General features: G+C 56.2%; 8 protein-coding genes across 8 annotated transcripts; 5 read left to right on the plus strand and 3 right to left on the minus strand.

Moving 5' to 3' along the window:
- The first annotated feature begins 1,616 nt into the window (after nucleotides 1–1,616).
- V1518DRAFT_421108 (uncharacterized protein) lies at nucleotides 1,617–3,485 on the plus strand. The gene has a single exon (XM_066905145.1). It carries the CDS (start codon nucleotides 1,855–1,857, stop codon nucleotides 3,439–3,441), a length of 1,587 nt encoding a protein of 528 aa, XP_066757874.1. The 5' UTR covers nucleotides 1,617–1,854; the 3' UTR covers nucleotides 3,442–3,485.
- Nucleotides 3,486–4,535: 1,050 nt separating this feature from the next.
- On the minus strand, nucleotides 4,536–6,162 carry V1518DRAFT_376604 (indole-3-glycerol phosphate synthase-domain-containing protein; the record flags this gene model as incomplete). Its single annotated transcript, XM_066901550.1, has 3 exons — nucleotides 4,536–5,733; nucleotides 5,813–6,022; nucleotides 6,095–6,162. 3 exons carry the CDS (start codon nucleotides 6,160–6,162, stop codon nucleotides 4,536–4,538), a joined length of 1,476 nt encoding a protein of 491 aa, XP_066757875.1.
- Nucleotides 6,163–6,374: 212 nt separating this feature from the next.
- On the plus strand, nucleotides 6,375–8,541 carry V1518DRAFT_421113 (uncharacterized protein). Its single transcript, XM_066905146.1, has one exon. The coding sequence runs from the start codon at nucleotides 6,405–6,407 to the stop codon at nucleotides 8,310–8,312; it is 1,908 nt and encodes a 635-aa protein (XP_066757876.1). The 5' UTR covers nucleotides 6,375–6,404; the 3' UTR covers nucleotides 8,313–8,541.
- Nucleotides 8,542–9,620: 1,079 nt separating this feature from the next.
- Nucleotides 9,621–12,805, plus strand: V1518DRAFT_457287 (MCM2/3/5 family-domain-containing protein). The gene is made up of 2 exons (XM_066906570.1): nucleotides 9,621–10,069; nucleotides 10,119–12,805. Exons 1-2 carry the CDS (start codon nucleotides 9,687–9,689, stop codon nucleotides 12,655–12,657), a joined length of 2,922 nt encoding a protein of 973 aa, XP_066757877.1. The 5' UTR covers nucleotides 9,621–9,686; the 3' UTR covers nucleotides 12,658–12,805.
- Nucleotides 12,698–14,813, minus strand: V1518DRAFT_421120 (uncharacterized protein). Its single transcript, XM_066905147.1, has one exon. The coding sequence runs from the start codon at nucleotides 14,715–14,717 to the stop codon at nucleotides 12,753–12,755; it is 1,965 nt and encodes a 654-aa protein (XP_066757878.1). The 5' UTR covers nucleotides 14,718–14,813; the 3' UTR covers nucleotides 12,698–12,752.
- Nucleotides 14,814–14,947: 134 nt separating this feature from the next.
- Nucleotides 14,948–17,349, plus strand: V1518DRAFT_421121 (uncharacterized protein). Its single transcript, XM_066905148.1, has one exon. The coding sequence runs from the start codon at nucleotides 14,998–15,000 to the stop codon at nucleotides 17,134–17,136; it is 2,139 nt and encodes a 712-aa protein (XP_066757879.1). The 5' UTR covers nucleotides 14,948–14,997; the 3' UTR covers nucleotides 17,137–17,349.
- Nucleotides 17,350–17,476: 127 nt separating this feature from the next.
- On the plus strand, nucleotides 17,477–19,327 carry V1518DRAFT_434875 (uncharacterized protein). The gene is made up of 2 exons (XM_066906256.1): nucleotides 17,477–19,047; nucleotides 19,101–19,327. Exons 1-2 carry the CDS (start codon nucleotides 17,727–17,729, stop codon nucleotides 19,151–19,153), a joined length of 1,374 nt encoding a protein of 457 aa, XP_066757880.1. The 5' UTR covers nucleotides 17,477–17,726; the 3' UTR covers nucleotides 19,154–19,327.
- On the minus strand, nucleotides 19,225–21,603 carry V1518DRAFT_421123 (Anp1-domain-containing protein). Its single transcript, XM_066905149.1, has 2 exons — nucleotides 21,218–21,603; nucleotides 19,225–21,154 (listed from the first exon to the last, which is right to left on the minus strand). The coding sequence occupies exons 1-2, from the start codon at nucleotides 21,265–21,267 to the stop codon at nucleotides 19,672–19,674; spliced, it is 1,533 nt and encodes a 510-aa protein (XP_066757881.1). The 5' UTR covers nucleotides 21,268–21,603; the 3' UTR covers nucleotides 19,225–19,671.
- Nucleotides 21,604–22,202: the final 599 nt, after the last annotated feature.

The raw sequence follows: 22,202 nt of genomic DNA on the forward strand, positions 1-22,202 counted from the left end.
TAGGTCAAGTCAAAACAAGCTTTCTTACCGAGGTATAGCAGCTCGGTTGGTGTTGATATTTCGCCGGCATTGTGGTCTACATAGTGATTGCGTGTTTGTTGGATCAACTTATCTGCGATTGAAATGGTTTGATCAACAGTACAGGTTATGAATGACAATTCGGATGTCAATGCGCTCATTGAACACACTGTATTCAGCTATTGTAAGGAGCCAGTCTGCGGAGATGAGCCGCCAGTGAGACGCGTAACGCGCAGCATCATGAGCCCTTACCCGCGCTATGCACCTCTGTGTTGATTGTCAACATAATGATTGGAGTCTGATACTCATGGGCTCGCTATGCCGTTTTATTACCATCTCGCATCCGGTAGTTTGTCTGTGAAATGCTTGCAGAGAGTGAGTTTGGCGGATTCTAGTCTGCACTACACAGGTAGTGGCACTGAGCGACGCGATCCCCTTCGATCCACTCTGATTCTCTGACTGCTGCTTGGCAATTGCTATATTCTGAATGGAATTGTACATTATGGTTGCCTGATGCGCAGTCAGTCTGCCGTTTAGACCACGCCATCACAGGCAACAGTGATTTGCCTTCGCCCTGTCTGCTGTTTGGTGTTGCTGGTGACACCAATGCACCCAATGCACTCCGCCACAGGAATCGCGCAAATACCCATGGCGACGGCCCTCTCCGTATATAAAACAGATATCCTACCCTTCCACATTTCCTGTTTCTGCGCTTCGACATGCTATCGCTCTCGCAATGCATTACCGTAGTTTTTCCCGCTTCCTCAGACCTGTTCGCTTCTCCATCCCTCACCAAGGCAAAAGAACAATGACCGCTCCTTCATCAGCAAGTGCGCGGTCACCACCATTTCTCCGATCGGCAAGATGATCCTGCGCGTAACCTCGCCTTCCGGCGTGACCAACTCCCACCCTCGCATCTTCATTCGTCTATCGCCCTTACGCCTCCCCGAGAATCATGATGCACTGCATAGCAAACGAGCCGTCATCATCATCCTAAAACCTGTCCCTGGCGAATACCAGCACTCGGTCAGACGCCTAGTTCTGCGCTTCCTTATCGCACCTGTAGACCTGGACAGCGACACGTTGGTGCTCTCCAGCCTCGGACCGCGCAAGACACCGGCTTCCCCGCCTGCGTCAAGCTTTGACATTGGTCCGAAGTTCAAGGTCGAAAGCGAACCCCAAGCGATCGCTGTCTTGCCATACGCCATCCAAGACTGTGAGCCAACGATCAAGATTGAACTTAATACCGATAACGGCGACTATATACACTTTTAGTCTGTCGTCTGAACTTAATGAGGGCCATGGCATGGACTTGCTGGAGGCTTTTGGCGTCTGTAAAACTACGGGATGGTACTTTGTAATGAAATCATGATAATTTGAGATCTTGTCTTAAATAACCCTTACTGGTAGTGCAGCCTCACAAGTGCTCTACTCTGTGCGACAGAGATGTTCTTCGGAATAGCTCGTAGCCTCGCATTCAGTAAGGCCCTCAATTGCTCTGTTGTGCTGTGCTGTGCTGTGCTCTTCGCGAGCGGCGTTGGTGTTCAGTATTTCACATGTTTTACCCGGCGGGCACGCGCCACTTCACACAGATTTGACTACTTGGGATCTCCACAGCCATTTTTCAACCAGCAAAAGGCGAACGGAAATGGCACGCGAGATATAACCTCGGAGAAACGTACCGCGGCAAGTCATCGAAACATTGTGCAATTTTGCACGTGGGATTTGCGAGAGATCGCGTTTGCTTGGTGGTGATGATCTCGCCTGCCGTACAGAACAGCGATTCGAGTCATACTTCGCGGTTAGCATTTGAGGAATTATACAGTTACAGCAAACATGGGAGATCAGGTGCAACAGCTAGCGGGGGACGTCGAGAACAGGCTTGATTTGGTACCTGATCTTCAGGAATACGACTTTGTGAAGCTCTTGCCGCGCGAAATATCGGAGAGCATCCTGGACGGATTACCGCTACAAGCACTCGTGCCACTGCGCTTGGTATGCAGGGCCTGGAACGACTTAATTACATCGACGCCGCGATTTTGGGGGTATTTAGTCGTTGACAACAGCATTCGGGATCCGTACGTGTTGTGCTCTATATCCAAGTTCGTGAAATCGTCAGGATGCCAGCGGTTCGAGGTGTACAACGTAGACCCGAGCCCGCGAGCACTTTACTTCAAGTGGCCGGATGATTTGCATCAGCTGCGCTACGCGCGGATCACAGTCGTGCAAAGTCTCGGGCTCGTCCCGCAGCTTGTCCGCGGCAAGTTTCCGATTCTGGAGTCCTTGACATTTGAAGAGTACGGGCATTCTGAGGAGGACGATAAGAGCGACCTGGTGATTTACGATGTCCCACTACTCAGCGAATGTGTGGAGTCATTACCAAATATCACGGAATTTGTGATTACGAAGAAGCACGCGCTGCGCTTGAAATATGCTGGTCCGTTCACATTTCAGTCGCACCCTGTGCTGTGCGGGCGGAAGTTCAACAGGCTATTGCGGTTGCTGGTGAATTTGAAAAGTTTCCGAATGTGCGGATTTGAGATTCGTGATTGCCGCAAGGCGGGGGATGTGACAGAGTCGTTTGAACCGTCGACGACATTGTCGCTCTATACACTTGATTTTGAAAAGAACGAACGGCTAGAGGGGATTGATTTTGTGAACTCGTCAATGCGGATATTGCCGATTCTGCCAGCATCGTGCAAGCGGTTGCTACTGTCGAAGATGTTTGTCATTCCGCAGCAGCGACGCATGCGCACGCGTGATGACGGCGAGACGCAGTTGATATACATCCCGACAGCACTGCACCACGAGTCCGCGCGGCGCATGGGTGGGTTCAACACGGAGTACAAGGGCATCGAGTCGCTAGAGTTTTTGAAGATGTACGATCTGAACAGCCACCAGCTCGCGGCGGTGCTGTCGCGCACGAACGGGGAGAAGATGCGGAGTTTGCGGCTGCGGGAATGTCTGTATCTCGACCTCGGCGACGACGCGCCGATATCGCCGGCGGATGTCGGCATGCCCGAAGGCAACGATATGTCCATTGTGGAGTACATCGTCAAGTGCTGCCAGAACCTGACGCTGCTAGATCTGAGCGGAATTGCATCCGATCGGGCGTTGATTGGGCTGTCGCGCCTGGAGCACCTCGAGGTGGCGTTGTTGGGCATGTCGCACCACGTAACCTGGTTCGGCCTCGTGGGCTTGATCGGCGAGTACGGTCGGTACCTGCAGAACCCGAGCGTAGCGTCAATGACGGAGTTGCTCGAGGACGTGTACGAACTGCGGAACACGAAGCTAAGGGTCGTAGACGTGTCGAGTTGCCCAGGGGTGACAGCAGCGGATGTGCAGTGTCTGCGGCGGTTGGGGCTGCAGGTGTACTATGAGGAGACGTACGCTTTTACATCGAGCGGGAGCCAGAAGGTATGATAGGGGAATAGATTAGGGCCGCAGTTGAAGGCGCGGGGCAGGGGTTGAAGTCGGACCGACGGCGACTCGGCGGGCCGACCACGAAGCGCACGGCGGAGTGTTGGTACCTTGTTCAGGAACCGGAGCGCCGCACGCGGTCCACAGCCACAGACGTCAGCGGCGCACCTGCGTCGGGCCCGGCCTTTGCCGAGTGGCGCACGGGGTCGGCGCCACCGCAGCGGCGCAGCAGCGAACGCCCCGCATCTGAAAGTGCGAGTTTTTACTACGGTCGCACCTGTTAGCTGCCGCACCCGCCTAGCGCCGTATATAAGGACCGCAGGTCTCCTTCCTCTGCCAGCATCATTGCTTACAGCTCGCCATTACCCACGTGGCATCAATGTCGTCGTTGCACATCCATCCCACTAACATGATCAAGTCTCTCCACAACGCGTACGTACCGGATCTGCTCTTGTCCGCTGGTTCTCTCAGCTAACACCTCTCAGTATGCCCCACAAGCTCCGTCCACGCCACCTCAGCATGTCCTCGCCCATGAACAAATACCTCCCTGCAGAGGACGACACGCACCTCAAGGCCGGCGACAACAAGTACCTTCATCGCCACCACAACCTCGATCTTGTCGAGGAGGCCAACGCCGCAACTAGCGCCGAGTTCCACTTTGAATACGAGCTCGGCGACGCCCGCAACTTCAAGTACAGGCTCGAGGACATTGGCAGCCTCGACAAGCTTCCCAGCGAGATGGTCATCTCGAGGCTACCCACTCCGCGCGCGTCGTTCGAGTCCCAGCGATCGTCAATGTCGGCGTGATTCTAGAATGCAGTGCTACCTACAGCTGTATAACATTTGCTTTTCGGAGTTCTCATGGAGTTACCAGGATCAGCCCCCCACGCATCACTTAATATAGGGCATGAATATGTGATTGACGCTGGCGGAGGTCTGTCATGATATATGTGACGAAAGAGGCGCAGTTCGCTGTCGACCGCAACTTGGCGCCAGTCGTCACTAATGTAATATATAATTTTTAATCACATCATAATTATGTTTCCAATTTATTATTTAGTTGAAAAAATTCGTGTCAGATGTCTCTCGAAACCCAGCTACAAAGTCCCCATCAGCTCGCGGACAAATTCGGTCTTGTCCGCGGCGCGCATCAGGGCCTCGCCGACCAGAAACCCCCGCACGCCCTCGGAGACATATTTCTCGACGTCGGCGCGCGATGTGATACCACTGAGCGCGCAGAGGATGGTGCCGGTAGGCACCATCGAGACCAGCGAAGATGTTGTGCCGAGATCGACGTTGAACGAGTGCAGGTCCCGGTTGTTGACGCCGATCACCTTCGCGCCGAGCTGGAGCGCGCGCACCATCTCCGGTGCAGAACTAACTTCGACGAGCGGCTCCATACCGAGAGATTTGGAGTACGCGTACAGCTTGGGGAGCAACTCGTCGTCGAGCATTTTGACGATAAGCAACACCGTGTCGGCGCCGTTGAGACGCGCCTCGAGGATTTGATATTCGTCGTAGACGAACTCTTTGCGTAGGATGGCAGGCCGATTCGGTACGTCGTTGACCGCCAGACGCGCATATCGCATGTCCTCGATCGTGCCCTTGAACCAGCGCGGCTCGGTGAGGACCGAGATCGCAGACGCGCCGGCCAGCGCGTATAGGCGAGCCTGGGAGGCGGCGTTCGCGGTGACGTCGATGTCGCCCTTTGACGGGGACGCGCGCTTGATTTCTGCTAATAACGCAGACTCTGTCTGCGCCAGGCGCGCGGGGAAATCGATCAGGGACGGGGCCACGCCGAGATTGTACAGCTGCAGCATGTTCGCAGGGGTGAATGCCGGGATGGCTTTCTGCGCCTCGACGTCGATCCGGCGTTGTGAGTAGATTCTATCCAAAATGCTCTCCTTCACCGCGGGTGCAGCGACGGCGGGGACGACCGGCGCAACGGTCTTCTTCGGCCCGTCCCAGGTGCCGCCCTCGATGTTCAAAAAGTTGCGAATCATTAGGTTCCCGAACTCGGTCAAAATGCTCTCGGGATGGAATTGCACGCCCTCCACCGTGTATATGTTGTGCCGGACAGCCATAATGATGTCGTTGTCCGTTTTCGCCGTCACCTCGAGACACTCTGGTAGCGTCTCGTTCGTACCCGCGAGCGAGTGGTACCGCGTCACCGCGACCTGTTGAGGCACATCCGTGAAAATGCCTTTGCCGTCGTGCTCGATCGGCGAGGTCTTCCCGTGGATAATCTCTCCCGCCGATGAGACCGTGCCGCCGAATACTGAGAATATGCATTGCCTATGCCAGCCTTGTCAGTAGACATGTCGCCTAAGTGTGAGTCATAACACTCAGCCTTTGTATCGAAGCGGAAACATACTCGCCCATGCACACACCGAGAACGGGGATCTTTCCAGCAAAATAGCTGATTGCGCTGCGCGAAATGCCAGCGTCGTGTAGTGGGTGGCCCGGTCCTGGCGAAATCACGAGGCGGCTAGGCTTCATGGCCGCCAGCTCTTCGACCGTAACTTGGTCGTTCCGGAACACCTCCACATCCGCGCCTTCTTGTGATAGCAATTGATAAACGTTCCTAATAAGATTGCGCTGTTAGAAAAGACGACGCTCTTAGTTTTGCTGCAGCAGAAACAGTAGACGGACGAACCAGGTGAATGAGTCGTAGTTGTCAATCATGACCACCTTGCCCTGGGCGCTAGCCATCGTTGCGCTCATCGTCGTGCTGTCGTAAACCTAAGATGACAGAGTTCTAAAAAGTTTACTGTATGCAATCCAGAGAGTGGTTCTGGATGCCGGTGGACTGGTGTAGTATCCAGGAATGAGGCGTGAAGGGTCTCCGGATTATCGGTTTGGCGCTTGCCCTGACCCACAGCGACGAACGCTAAACTTTAAAAAACTGGCCGTCGTCGATGGCCGCCTCGAGCACCCAGCAGGGTATTTTTTCCACCACACGCGATATGACGACTGACAAAGACAAAAAGAAAGAGAAGGAGGCGCACTCACACAAGAAAGCCAAGACGTCAAAGAAAGCCGACAAAAAGGGGGATCACAACGAGCCTGCCGTGGACGACGGCCGACGCCGTCTCGACGGGCTTGTTAGTAAGGCCAAGAAGGACGGCAAGACTAGCGAGCTCTTCAAGGCAACTCTCGAGCTAGCAGCAACCGCCGACGAAAATGGTATGACATATGTGTTGTCGATTTTACAAAAGCTGTACAGCAACCCACCGACCGCGCACGGCGTTGACCCCGCCAACATCCGCCGCGACATCTTGCAGAACCTGTTGCAGACCTTCCACGTGAGCCGCAAACGCTTGTCCGAGCTCGTCGCCTGGCGCAAAGCTGTCGTGAAATATCTCGCCGAGATTGCATGTCTGAAGCCGGAAGCTCTGACTGCAAAGATTTCTGCGTCGCCGCAGATCACGGTGGCGGATGGCGCAGACGCGAGACAGCGACTTGAGGCGTTTGTGGGATCGTTGCTGGACGATAGCATGAAGCAAAGTCGCGGCAAGGCGGAGGAGAATCTGGCCTCGTGGCAGTTTTTCGCGGTGCAGGCTATCACTGAGTCTCCGCAGTACGACAATTTCCCAGGCGACAAGGAGACTGTATCGAACATCACCGACCTGATCTCTTCATTGCAGTCCAGACAAGCTGTCGAAGATAGCCCTGTATTAGAAATATTCTTGTCAATCATGGTTATCTTCAACTTCACCGAAGGCATCACGGACGACGAACTCGATGACGCGTTTCAACTGGCGCGGAAGATCGCGCAAGACGAGACGAGCGACGTGGGATCCATGTTTGCGGAGTTTATGATACAACTTGCGTCGAGGAAGTCTGTCACGCTGAAGCGCGCTTGTGATGTGTTTACAAAGGCGTACGGTGGTGCAGTTGTTGATAAAGAAGCGTTAGAGCTATTTTACAAGGTGTTGGCCACGAAAGAAACGTTGGAGGGACAGAATGAGTTGTTTGATGTGCACAATGACGAGGAAGAGATGGAGGACGACGATGTTGACGACGAGGATGATGACAGCGAGAAAGACGACGAGGAAAGCGATGACCAAGGCGAGGATGAAGATGAGGACGACGAGGTCGAGGAAGAGGTCGAAGAAGCCGACGATGAGTTGAAAGAATTCGAGGAGAAGCTCAGCAAGGTACTCGGCGTCAAGCGAAAACGCGAAGGCGACGAGGACAGTGAAGAAGACGAAGAGGAAGACGAAGATATGACTGACGACCAAATGCTGGCACTGGATGGACACATTGCGGCACTGTTCAAGGACCGACTTTCCGGGAGCGAGTACAAGCAGAAAGTTACTTCGAGAAAGCAGCTAGAGGCGCAGGCGCGAGATAATATTATTTATATCAAATCGCGCATTTTGGATGTTCTGAAAGCGTATCTTCGCTCACTGGCATCGGTGAACGTAAAGAGGCCATCCGTGGAATCGTCTACTGGAATTCTGCTAATGACGATGTTCACGCCAATGCTGAATTTACTAAAGCACACCGGCGGGACAAAAACAACGCAGCTGACAGCCTCGGCTGGTGAGCTCATCCGCCAAGACCTCACAAAGCTTGTGTTCAAAGCTGAGAACCCAGAGAAGCTATGTGATATCCTTCGCAGCCTGGTCGACGAAGTTCAGCATACCAACAGTCCAACACACAGCGGCTCTTGCTCTGCACTAGCGCTCTATTTGTGCAAGATCAGTGTGTATGAACAGACACCAGAGGATAAGGTAGCAGTGCTGAAGGCATTGGCATCGATTTACGGGGATACGTTGGTGGCGTGGGCCGGGGACAAGAGGTCGCCTGTTCAGAGCAGGTTTTTTGAAGACTTTGTACGTTGGCTGGGTCAGGAGAGGACAAAATAGGAGGGCTGGGATTTACAAAAATAGCGGATGTTGTGGAATTATAGTACAAAAGTTTTCAATTAGTTATATTACAGCGAGGCCTTGATGGAACCAATAGACAACCAAGACCACACAGTGACGATACAAAAACCTGGAAGAACCTGCTGCAATTCCAAGCCTGAGCGTGGTCACAGAATGACACAGCACACGACTTCCTGTTCAGGTTTGTTTCGAGTCGCCTCCTCTGTGGCAGCGATCCCAGAATTCTCGAATCTCGCTCGTTCTGCTCTCTCCTGTTCGGCAACTTCCATGCGGCTTAGCTCGACGTCGATGGAGTTTCTATCGCCAGCTAAAAGAAGGGTCAGCAACTTCATGATAGTGAAGCATGGATGCCAAGATAGTTCATGCCTTCGCAAGCGTTGCATAGCCCGCCCTTCTGAAATGGAATGGTAGTGCGGCAGCGGTAGCACTCCTTGGTGAGCTTGTCGGCGGGGATAGGACGTTGGTAACTGGTGTACATGGTGAGAGCAGAGACGAGCGTAAAAGTAGAGTAGCAGTCGGAAGCTTCGTGGAGATATAGAGTATCAGAAGGCGGAGCGAAGCAGAGGGGTATATATACAAACAGAGCCCGTCACACGAGCAGATCAAGCGAACGCGAGCGCAGCACGAGGACAGCGATGGCGAAGAGCATCGGCAGGTGCGTATCAGAGAAATAAGACCAATGCAGTGCAGGCTGGTTATAGGATCTCGGCGGAATGCGTCGATGCGTGCTTATCTTTGGAAGCAGAGGCGGCAGTTGCTCTGCTGGTGCGAGGCCGTTGGCGATAACTGCTGAGCAGATCAACGGCAGGTCAAAGAGAATGAAACTATGGTTAAATTAGTGTCTATCAGAGTTTAGGGACTGCGTCCTGAGCTGTCGTGTTGGAGGGACGAAGACATCGCGTGGTCGGAACCCGATCGTGTCTGTCGCGGGCGGATCGCCTAGAAGGTCATCAACGCACACAAGTCAACAAGGCAGTTGGCACACGTAACAAGACGAGTGCAGAGTTACCTCGGTTGCGACCAGCGTCGACACTAGCTAGTAATGGAGTGAGTGGAGATTTAACAGAGCGCGACACTGCTGCGCTGTACGGGCGAGGCGACTGGCGCGACGCGTCGCGAGTCGGCCAGCTACAAACCCCAAGCCAATCACACTTCCCCATTGAGTGCAAACCTTAACGCGTCGCGAACGCGTCAGAGGCGCGTGAATCACGCGTGCGCGAAACTCTAAAGTTCATCCCTTGCAAGGCACGGCCCTCGATCTCCTGTGTCTCTACTCTCCGCCTCTCTCTTCACACGTTCCCACTCCCTCTCTCTTCCTCCCGTCTCTTCGTCTGCCGCCCGATAGACGCAGCGATGTCGTCTCCACCAGCACCGGGGTCCTCACCCCTACCACCGTCCTCCCCGACCGCTGCACGAACGCCCCGCTCCGCCGGTCGTAACCCCGTGGCCACCGGCGTTGCATCTTCGCCGCTCTTCTACTCGTCGTCTTCACCTGCGCCGTCGCAGACCAGCGCGCGCAGCCGGGCGGGCATTCGCGGTAACAACTTTTCCGACGCGGACACTGAGACTGGCCAGGCGACACCTCGAGGACGAGATGCTAGATCGCGTTCAGGGGACCGCCGGAGCAGATTTGACGATGTGTCGTCGCCGTTGCGGTATTCGTCGTCGTCGCCTGGACGCAGGGTCAGGAGCAGCAGCAGAGGGCCGGCAAGATCGAGCGGCATGCAGTCTGAGCTGTGAGTACCCATGCAGTTGGTACGAGTCTTCGACTAACAACTTGTCTAGGTCTCAGCATTTGTCGACTGCCGGCACTCCGCGCCATGCGCGCCAGCGAGGCGATATTCACTCGTCAGGCCTCCTGTCTACACCTATTCACCGACGCAGTGCTCGCGGCGGTAGTGGCAATCCTGGGTCGGATCCCTCTGTTCCCTCGTCGTCGTCGAATGCCGCCACCTTTTCGGCTGATAACGGCGTGTCCTCCGACGCAGCGGCCGTTCCGCATCGCGTTGTTTGGGGTACCAATGTCTCACTAGCCGAGAGCACGCAGCAGTTTCAGGGCTTTTTGCAGGGTTTCCGACGCAAGTACCGCATGGTCCAGGATGGCGAGATCGTGCACCCCGGCGAAGGCGAGGAGCTTGTGTACATGGATATGCTCAAGGAGATGTACAAGCTCGGCTTGACAAACTTGAACCTGGACGTGCAGGATCTGCGCGCGTATCCGCCAACTCGCAGCTTGTACTACAACTTGCTGAGATACCCGCAGGAGTTAATCCCGGTCATGGATCAGTCTACCCGCGACGTTGCGATCGAGATGCTGACCACCATGAACGTTTCCCGCGCAGATATTGCCACGCACGAAGCGCAGTCGGTGTACAAGATCAGACCGTTCGGACTCCGTGCGGAAGACGGATGCAAGAAGGGTTTGCGCGAGTTGAACCCGGCCGACATCGACAAACTCGTAGGAGTCAAAGGACTTGTTCTGCGAAGCACGCCGATTATCCCGGATATGAAGTCATCGTTTTTCAAGTGCGCGGTATGCTCGCACATCGTGATTGTGGATGTTGACCGCGGAGTTGTGAATGAGCCGACAACGTGTCCTCGCCTTGCCTGCAAGAGTCAGAATTCAATGCAGATCGTGCACAACAGATGCGAATACGCGGACAAGCAAGTTATCAAGCTCCAAGAGACACCGGATGTCGTGCCGGATGGCCAGACACCGCACTCGGTTTCGCTGTGCGTGTACGACGAACTTGTCGACGCATGCAAGGCGGGCGACAGAGTTGAGATTACTGGTATTTTCCGATCCGTGCCTGTCCGCGTGAACCCGCGGATGCGGACGATCAAGAGTCTGTTCAAGACGTACGTGGACGTGTTGCATATCCAGAAGGTGGACAAGCGGCGGATGGGTCTTGACGTGTCGACGTTGTCTCTTGATGAGGAGTTCGCGGAGAACATATCGACACAGCAGTCGCGGCAAACTACCGAGGTCGACGAGGTTCGCAGACTGACGCAAGAGGATGTTGATAAGATTAAGGAGACGTCGGGGCGGCAGGACTTGTACGAGCTGCTGTCCCGGTCACTCGCGCCGTCGATTTACGAGATGGAGGACGTGAAGAAAGGCGTGTTGCTGCAGTTGTTTGGCGGCACCAACAAGACATTCCAGAAGAGCGGATCTCCGCGATACCGAGGCGACATCAACGTTCTTCTATGCGGCGATCCATCGACATCCAAGTCGCAGCTGCTACAATACGTGCACAAGATCGCGCCGCGAGGCGTGTACACATCTGGCAAAGGCTCTTCGGCAGTCGGTTTGACTGCGTATGTGACACGCGACCAGGACACGCGCCAGCTTGTTCTCGAGAGTGGCGCGCTGGTGTTGTCGGACGGCGGCATCTGCTGCATCGACGAGTTCGACAAGATGTCGGACTCTACGCGGTCGGTGTTGCATGAGGTTATGGAGCAGCAGACCGTATCTATCGCAAAGGCGGGCATCATAACGACCTTGAACGCGCGAACATCGATTCTGGCGTCTGCAAACCCGATCGGATCCAAGTACGACCCTAACTTGCCTGTGCCGCAGAACATCGATCTGCCGCCGACGCTGTTGTCGCGTTTCGATCTCGTGTACTTGATCCTCGACAAGGTCGACGAGCAAGCCGATCGCCGACTTGCGCGCCATCTCGCTGGATTGTACCTCGAAGACACCCCAGAGACCGGTACTCCGATGGAAATCCTCCCAATAGAGTTCTTGACCATGTACATTTCCTACGCGCGGCAGAACATAAACCCCGTGATCAGTATCGCGGCCAAGGACGAGCTCGTGAAGGCGTACGTCGAGCTACGCAAGCTCGGTGAGGATGTGCGCGCGGCGGAGAAGCGGATTACCGCGACGACGCGACAGCTTGAGAGCATGATCCGCCTTGCCGAGGCGCACGCGCGCATGCGTCTCGCAACCGAGGTCACCGTTGATGACGTACAAGAGGCGGTGCGGTTAATTCGCTCCGCAATCAAGGAATACGCTACGGATCCGATCACCGGCAGAATCGATATGGACCTAATCCAGACCGGCACGTCCGCAGCGCAGCGGCGCATGCGCGCAGATCTGAAGCGGGAGGTGCTCGTTGCGCTCGAGACGGCGCTGCGCACGACCGGAAACGGCAGCGTGCGGTATTCGGATCTGCTGCGGAGCATGAACGAGACCACGTCAGAGCATATCGAGAATCTGGACTTTGGCGATGCGATTCGCAGTCTCGAGACCGAGGGTCAGATCAGCGTGACCGGTGACGGCATGCGGCGGACGATTAGACGGATGGGTGTTGCGTGAGATTAGTGTGGATTATATCAGGCGTAGTGTTTGCTGTGTGTAGGATTTTAATGCTTTTATGTACTCATTCAATCTATACTATGTACAACAGAAGATCAATCGCGTCTGTCGCGAGAAGACCTGCTGCTAAGTTTGCCCATAATCCACGTACCCGCTTTGGATCGTGTAGTCGATGTAGTCGAGACCGACGTCTGCGACTGAGTTGGCGTGAGCGTCGCCATACCAGAAGACATCGGCCTATTAGCACTCGGCTTCTTATTGGAACCCGGCGACACACTAGGGGAAGTGGAAGAACACGAGCCCGTTGAACTCAGCGGCGGTCGCTGCAGGATAACAGGTGACGTAGGGCTCCCAGCAGCGCCGTAAACGTCCTCGTCGCGCCCGGGTGTGACCAGTTTCGGACCCATGCTGGTGAGAAGGAAATATGGCGAATTAGGACTGTCGCCGTAGGGCGCCTGCAGATGGCGGGCCGATTGAGTCAAAGTTGAGGAGTTCGTTGTGTCCGGTATCGATGCCGTGGAGGAGGAATTAGCGTCGGGTGAGGACGAGTAGTAAGTGAATGCTAATGATGATGATGGCGGGGATGCCACGGTGGGGTTTTGCGGATGATAATGATGAAGATGTGAGTTGTTTGAGTCTGCGGGATCTGAATGCGCGCGCTGCTTTGCGATTAATGGCTGCGTTTTCCGGAATGCGGCGCTGCCACGACGTGGTTGCTCTCCGTGCTGCTGCTTCACAAACGCAAGGTCGAGGCGCCTTCCGCCGCCGCTGTTTGCAGAACGAAGCGCAGTGGAAGACGAGGATGCTGACGGCTGCACAGATACCACGGGCATGGTAGGTGAGCCTGGGGAGAGAGACATATTCGAGATCGTAGTGTTGGTTGTAGCAACCGAGGATAGGGATTGGTCTGTCCTCGGTCGTCGGGCGCGGGGACTGTAGCCTGCCATCACCGCGAAGGGCGACGTGGGCGCCCACGTTGTGACTGCCATTGCGTCAGAAGATGACGATGATGACGCAGACGAAGCGGACGAGAATTTGGAAGAGCGCAGGGTCCAGCGGGAGTAAAATATTGGGTCACTCAGAATCTGAAGGATTAACGCGTCGTCTTCACTTTCGTCGTCGTGATCGTCGTCGTCAGCGGTGGCGGTGGCTTCTTCATCATCCGGTGCGCCTTTGGTTGTGCGCGCCGGCGTACTCGCGGGGCTATTACCGCTATCCTGCGCCATAGTGGGTGGAGTTCGTGCTCCAGCTGCTGCCGTCGTGGTTGGCGACGACAGTACGGAGGTCGGACCGGTGGCGAAATTGACTGTGCGGAATTCGATAGTCTTGTCGCGCTTACGATAACTGCTCTTTAGTCTCGTACTCGCGGACTTGACTAGGGGCCCTCGGCGACCAACTGTCGTGGTTGTCGTTGTTGTTGTGGGTGTGATTGTGGATGCGGCTGAGGAAGACGATGTGGCGGTGGTGGTCGGCGAGGTTGCTGTGAATGTCGTGGTAAAGCCCGGTGCGCCGCTGCGACCCCGTTGGTGGCGGGTAAGGTTGGGCCGTGGTGCGGGGATGTACGCGAGTGTTGCTAATGGAGGCCGGTTACTTGACGCGAGTAACAGAGGCGCGGTGTCGTGTTGCGCCGGCAGCGACGCGAGGAGTTCGTCTAGTTCCAAGGACACAGCATCAGCTGACGCAGCTGTAGTTTTGGCGTCGGCGGGTGTGGTGAATGGAACTGCGGTGGGAGTAGTGGTGCTGACGGAGATGGTTGGCAGTGCCTGTAGCGGGGCGACTTGCGTTTGCGCATCTGCGTACAACAACTTGCGCTGCACGTCCACGGACCGCGTAAACAATCGTGAAGATAGCTTTGTCGTCGACTGTGTCGCAACAATAGAGCGTACCGCGAGCGGCGACGACGACGAAGCCCCGGTGGAGGCGACGACGTAGAGCGAGACGAAGACACGCAGGAAGAAGTCGACGTCCGTGATCGGCGTCGATGGCAAGTCGAAGACCGAGCGTACGTGCGGCGGGATGCGCGTTGTGCGCTTCCTCTCCGCGATCGGTGGCAGCAGCATGGAATGACAAAGTGTTGCTACTGCTTGAGGGAGCGGGCGAAAGGGGATGAAGTCTCGCTGCCAGGGTTAGTTGTTGGTGATCGCGGCTGAGGAGTGTCCCGGGAATGGTGTGGGGAAGAGGCTCCACTATTCCCTTATCATATGTAAGCACCACTAACCCCGTTCTCCCAGTGCGGCGCTGTCAGCAATTTGAACCCGGCCGGCCCTTCTACATGACCACCACCTCCTTCGCAAATTTCCTCCCCTCTAGTGCTTGACCCCATGTACCGACCATAGCACGATGCACTGCTTCCGCAGGCCCGACAGTGATCTTTTTTCATCGACGACCCCGCCGCAGTGCACCTCTTCCTGCTCTTCGTTCTCCTCGCTCTACGACTCCGTCAATCGCTTCCGTGCGAGCCACCACCACTACCACTTCCGCAGACCGTCTCCTGGCGGCGCCGCGCATCGCGTGAACTACTTCCACCCGCACTCGCAGATCATCCGCGCGCGTGTGCCGACGCCACGTGGGCCACGAGCTGAGGAACTGCAGCTTACGACATCGCGTAGTCGTACCTCACGGTTTATTGGCGCGTTCACGCCGGCTATCTTCACGGCAACCAGCCCACCACAGCAGCAGCAGCAGCAGCATAGTATTGCTGAAGAGAGTATTGCTGGGGAGAACGTTGTTGTCTGTTCCTCTATGCAACCTGTAGATATGATGCACGAGTCAATCAGTCCGGATCGCGATGACGGCGGGAAGGATGGTACCGTTGCGTCCACTGTTGTCGTCGAGCCAGTCATCGAACGCGGCCGTTCTCTGCAACGCCAAAGACAACAACACTCTGAACCGATACCCCCACAGTCATTTTTTCAGTCTCTGATGCACCCCCGTAACCACCGTCGTCACCAGTCTCCGCGTCAACGCGCTCGCCGCATGACCGATGAGAGCGATACCTTTGCCGCCGTTGCGACTGCTACGATTCAACCCCAGCCGAAGAAGAAGATTGGCGCAACCACGACGAAGTCTATATCTACTGCGCACGGAATGCCGCGTGTTACTGATATTTTCTCACCTTATACCCCCTCTGACGAGTTGGCTATCAACAACGAGCCTGTGATAACCGCGACCAGCATTCACGACGATGATGAGGAGAATGCTAAGGAACTGAATACTGCTGAGATGCGGAAGAAGTTGCGAGATTACCTTGAGGAGTCGATCGAGGAGCACGATGAGTGCGAGCGTGCTCGTCGGGCTGTTAGCGACGCCAAGAATGCAGACGCTGACTCAAATGCGGACGGCGCGATGTCGGCGCTATCGCCAGTGAGCACGAAGAAACTTCGTTTGCGCGCTCATACGACTGATTTGGAAGCAAGTCCTACCACGCCACGTTTCACGTTGCCGAGTCCGACAATGATGTACGCGACCGGGACATATCTTGCAGTGCCTGTCGCTAGCGGGGATCATGAAAACGACGAAGACCCTGATGCCAAAGACAGTGACCAGCGGAGTAAGAAGGAGAAAAAGAAACAGAAGAAGAAGGAGCGGCAAGCGCGGAGGCAAAGCCGATTTTCAACGCTTCGATCTGTGTTTTCACGGTCTCTGCGATGCACCACTGGCGTGCAGCCAGAGATGATTGATCAACGCGAGAGTGCAAGCGTGCGAGGCGATGATACGTATGCAGCTGAAACGACTACTCAATCAAAAATGGATAAGAAGTCGTCGGCTACGAAGCAGGGCGAAGAGGACCGAAGCAAATTTCCCTCATTTTGCTCCATGTTCTCGCGCTCGTCGCATAACCGTCGTGCACGGCAAAGAGCAGCACCTGCTGCAAGAGATGACAACCATAAGCACAAGATTAGTGCGACGAACGCGACAATTCGCAAGGCTACTCCGCGTGAAAACGCCGAGCAAGATGATGCGGTGGCGGCCGACGAAGATGAAGACGAGATGACACAGGACAAGCTGAGGAGTCTTAATGACTTGCATGCACAACGTGGCGCGATGGCTCGCTTCCGTGCACGACTGCGATGGCCGTTTAACTCTACCTTCAGGCGAGGCGAGCGACGAACTCTTCCCCCTAGCGACTCTGATTCTAATGACGGCGATAATAATGATAGCAGCAGTTCTGCAGAGCAAAACAACGTGGACAGAGAGCGTCTGCTCCGCCAAACCGACTACGACCCGAACGACAGCTACCACCGGATGAAGAAGGAGCTACTCACGCGGAGCACGCCGACTACGCCGACGCAGCGGGTGATTTACGATCTTGCGAGGTGTTCATCGACTGAGATTGCAGAGCTGTCGCCGGGAACCCAGCCGACGGTTGTGAATAATACGCCGACATCGGATGCGGCGTCGGGCTCCACAAGTACGTCTGCACGGCCATCACCAGTAATGCGTCGACCGCCACTGCGTCGCGAGACGTGCTATCACTAAATGATGAGTGGCAAGAAGAGGATACCCTATTGTTTTTGATGCCGATTCGATGACACCAGTTTTGCGCTGTATTGGAGCGTTGTGTTTAATACTGCTGCTGCTGTTCTGAATGGTCTGTCTGTTTTTGCCAAAAGTGTATAGTTTGAACTGTGTGCTAATAACGTCTGTATTTTAACTCCTACAAATATAACGCAACGCTTTGGAGCGCGACACATTTAATAGTGTCGTCACATGTCAAGATCGTGTGCATACCGGAGAAGGGTTCTGGAAGAGGACTTGTGCCCTAACCCGCGCAACCGCCCTACCCGTTTCCTTTTCCGTCGTACGCGTTGGTGGTGTCGTCGAACGTACCCGCGTGCGCGAAGCGTAGCGATAATTTCATACCATTGCGCCGGTATCGATGTGACTACAATTTTAGACAGATAGAGTCTGGGATAGTTAGCTAGAATGCCGCAACGCGCAAAAACGCGAACGCGCCGACGCGCGGTTCAGGACCAGATAGAGTTTTTCGCGCTCGAAAACTCTCCGCGAAATCGCCCATTCGCTTTCTCTCCACCCCACACCTACCACACTACGACACACCGGTCAGCATGGCGACTACGAGCCTAAAACGACACATGAGCGACATGGATGGCGGTGCGAGCACAAGCGGCGGCGGTAAGCGGCACGCGTCTGGAAGCAACGGTGGCACCGGCGTGGCCTCATATTCCTCGTCTTCGGCGGGGGGCCCGGGTGGCAGCGACGTGGTGCATCTACGCGTGCTTGTGTCCTCACGCGATGCGGCGGCGCTGATTGGACATAAGGGAGCGACGATTGCGCGAATCCGTGAGCGCGCAGGGGGCGTGCGGTGCAGTTTTAGCGAGAACGTGAAGGGGGCGGTGGAGCGCGTGCTCACAGTGAGCGGGAGCGTCGAGGCGGCGGCGCGGGCAGTCGCGCTGCTTGCGCGCACGATGGCGGTGGCGGCGACCGGTGAGGCTCCGGCAGGGAGCGACGATGACGATGGCGAGGCGGAGCAGGACGGCGACGACGGGGGCGGTGCGGATGTTGATGACGCGCGGTCGAGCAGCAGCAACACGAGCACAAACGTTGCGCAGCCGCGGATGACATACAGCGTGCGTTTACTCGTGCCGCACCGCGCGCTGGGCGTGATCATCGGGAAGCAAGGGGCGCGCGTGCGTGAGATCGCGGCGACCACCGGGGCGCACGTCTCAGTCTCGGCGACGCTGCTCCCTCTTTCGACCGAGCGCTCGGTGCTACTGCGCTGCCACAGCGCGACTCCCGCACCACTGCGGCACGCCGCAAAGCTCGTATGCGCTCATCTTGCTGAGCAGGCGGACCGAATCGCGATGGCGCACGTGCAATATTACTCCCCGCTCGCGGTGTTTGGCGCGTACGGCCGGCCGGCGCACTTCGCAGCGTTCGCACCGGCGCAGCGGGGCGTGCGGACGCCGGCGAACCCCTATGGAGTGGCAGCAACAGGGTACTCTGCCGCGGAGTATGAGGCGGATATGCGTGGTATTAACCCTCTCCTCCCGGTAGCTGCGGCGGCTCTACCTTCCACCCCTACTGCAGTCATCGACCCCTCCTCAGCGGGCGGATACGACCAGTACCAACAGCCACTATCACATCAGCAACCGCAGCAACCAGTCGCCCCGCGCCAGGTTATCCCCTCCGTCGGTGCGCCCCAGTCGGTACAGTCCGCGCAGCAGGCGGCGCAGGCTGCACACCCCGGCCAGCCGCTCACGCAGCAGATCTACATCCCGAACGACATGGTCGGCGCCATTATTGGAAAAGGGGGCTCCAAGATCAACGAGATCCGCCAGTTGTCCGGGTCGGCAATCAAGATTAACGAGCCGCAGGACAGCAGTAACGAGCGTCTCGTCACAGTCACCGGAACTCCTGAGTGCAACCGTACGTACTTCGCATACTTTCTCTCATTTCAGTTCACTGCTAACATAATACAGAAATGGCGTTGTACTTACTCTACTCGCGCCTTGAAACGGAAAAGCACCGCTAGTCCTAACTTACCAACAAAACAAACCAATCAACAGAGGGTGTAGTGGAGTTTTTTGTATAGCAATGGATTTTGTATTGCAGCGGATTGGATTTAATCAGCCAGCCCTCTCTTTGTATTTGTATCTTCTTATGTACCACTCTTTCGAGCACAATGCAGTATAATATGTAAACTTCATCAATGGTGGCAGACAGTTGGATCGGTCTATATGGCTTCATATAACTATATACCTGGTACAAACACCACACACGCGACATAACAGACACAATCTACACGTAATAGTATGGAACTCTAGAATACACGATTTAGAGATGGGCAACAAGAGACAAGGCGATATGCGGCGAAGGACGCGGAGGAGAACGGGTAGAGGGGAGGTGAGACAGTGAGAGGGAAAGAGTACGGCAACGCGGACCGGGGAGGGACAGAGTAGGACACACACAACAAGACAAGCTAGCCCAAGAGATGCAAACAATGCAAAAAGACAACCGCGACGAGACAAAACTCAAAAGGAGAACAAAAAATCACGCAGCATTCTTAGGCGAGGCCTTGTTGGCTGACACAGCAGGGGCAGAGGCATCAGCGGCAGCTTTGGCGGCGGCGGCGGCCTCCTCCTCGGCCTTGTGCTTCTCCTCTTCTTCCCGCTGACGCTTCATGTCAGCCTCGACCTGTCGCGCGGCCTGAAGCTCGGCCTGCCGCACTGAGTCGAGGAAGTACTCTGGCTGATCGTACATCTCAAGTGGGAACTTGTCTTTGCTAGGCTCCTTGAGTGGCGATTCACCGCTTGTGCTCTCGAACTTTGGCTGTTGTGCTTGTTGCTGCTCCGACGATTCGGCGCCGGCGCTGATCGACTCGGGCTTGTCCTTCGCCTCGCGTGCGCGGTCTTCTTTCTCCTTCTGAAACCGTTGCTGGAACATGTCCTCGAAATGCCTCTTGTCGTCCACAGAGGGCTCGTACATGTGCCAGACGACATAATGCGGCAGACCGACGACGGACAGACCCATGCGCTTGCACATCTTGCCAAAGCCCTCGGTCTCGGCGTGTCGCTCGAACGAGAACGCAGGGAAGTGCGCACCGTAGCGGAACACCTTGGCCTTGGCGAGGATGGATACGCCGCCGACACCATCGATGTTCATTTCGACGTCGGGATCACCGTACGGGTCGCGCAAGTATGCAAGATGTGGTCGCCAGGTTGCGTACTCGGCATAGCCCTCGACGATGACCGCGTTCTCGTCGAGCGTCTGCGCAAGCTGCATTGCGGTCTCGGATTCCTGCCACGAGTTAAGATCGTACGGTTGCTCGCCGCCCAGCCAGTCGGGCAAAGGCCGCCAGATGTTGGGCACGATAACGTCCTTGTTGTGCCGCATCAGATCCTCGATGATGGTCGGGGGAGCGACCTCTACGTCCACGTCACGCCAATACACCCAGGAGTGTTCTGGGCGCAGGGCGGTGGTGAGCAACCAATTGCGCGCGCGCGCCATGAGTTTGCGGCGGGGGCCCTGCGCGTCGAAGCCGTGGCGATCGGAAAAGTCCTGGCCGACAACCTGGCCAAAGTCCTTTTCGTAAATCTCGATCGTGCCAAAGCGCATATGCGGGTCCTTGTCATTCTGTACGCGCTCGAGCAGCGCATTGAGCAGCAGCAGTGTCACATCCTTGGAGTCCGACACGAGGAACGCCATGTCGATGAGCGAGTGCGGGTAGGTGAGGTTTCGTAGGTGGGAGAAGAGCAGTGGCAAGTGAGGCGCCGCATCGCGGAGGGGGATGCACATGAGTACACGCTCTTCGCGCTCCCAGCCGCGGCCGGTGCCCTGGGACTGTGCGAGGTCGTAATGGTGGACGGTGGAGATGAGGGGGTCGTCGCGGAAGACGCCGCCGACGAAGTCCGGCGTGAGAAGGGAGGAGAGCGTGGGGAAGAGGAAGAAGAGCGCAAGAATCGGGCACGCGATGAGCAAGACACGGCGGGAAGGCCGCCGCCGCAGGAAGTGCGCTTTTGACCGCGGCTGGAATCTGGGGGGGGAGGGGGGTTAGAACGGTGTCTAGCGACACGTGCTGTGGGATTGCAGGCCGTACCTGTGGGGGGATATGCTGAAGGTCGGGCTGTGGAAGGATGAGCCGTTCATGGTGGCGGCGGCGCGGGGCGCGGAGGACTGGATGCGGCAGGCGGGACACGCGCGAAGACAGCAGAAGCCGTGATGGCGAGAATGGCGGTGGTTGGTGCTGGAAGCGGAGGAGCGTAAACACGCGACTGTGGCGGCGAGTATGAAGGCGAGCGAGCGAGCGAGCTTCGCGAAGAGCAGGCCACGAGCCGAGCGGTACGCAAGCGAACGCGAGCAAGACGCTAAGCGGAGGCGGGCAAACGCGAGATGAACGCGAAAGCGATTACGAGGCGGCGCGAGACGGCGGCGTCGGCGGCGGCGGAGTCTTTGGGCGCAGCGGATCGCAAACAATGCAGTGGCAGACGCGCAAAATAGAAACACACGAAGTCCACGATACTGCGACCCCTGCGTCGCACGCCCGCCGCGACACACCGAGGGGCTCGTGCTGCTCACACTGTGACTCGCTGTGTGACTTCACTACAAGTACCCTAACCCGCTGCCTCCGCCTACTGTCCATTGCCGCCTGCGTCGTCAACATAGGCCGGCGGCCAGTCGGGCGGTTTGCCCTAGCCGCTACCACGCCGCGACAATGGCCCGCCTGATGCATTCTCATATTTACAAAAGACTAATCGTACACGTATTTCCGATGTTTACACAATGGCCAAAACAAAGTCAAAGTTCGCCGACTTCGCTTTCCGATTCTTTTCCTAAAAGTGGTGGGTGTGCCATTTCAGCGACCCGTTCCAAACGCGCCGCGCCTGCTCGGGATCGTCAAGACCAGGCATGATGCGTATCAACGGCGTGCCGTTCGAGCGCTCAATAGGGCATTGATACGCAAACGATGCTAGAGCGGTCCTGCGTGCATGTTAGTCGCGTTCTCACTCATCTCACGAAGGACAACTACTCACATCAAATCCTCGACGGTCAATCCCATTCCCGCTGCAAGCTGGCCCCAGTTG

This window comes from Limtongia smithiae, assembly GCF_038497785.1.
Source record: "Limtongia smithiae strain NRRL Y-17922 unplaced genomic scaffold V1518scaffold_11, whole genome shotgun sequence".
NCBI lineage: Eukaryota > Fungi > Ascomycota > Lipomycetes > Lipomycetales > Lipomycetaceae > Limtongia > Limtongia smithiae.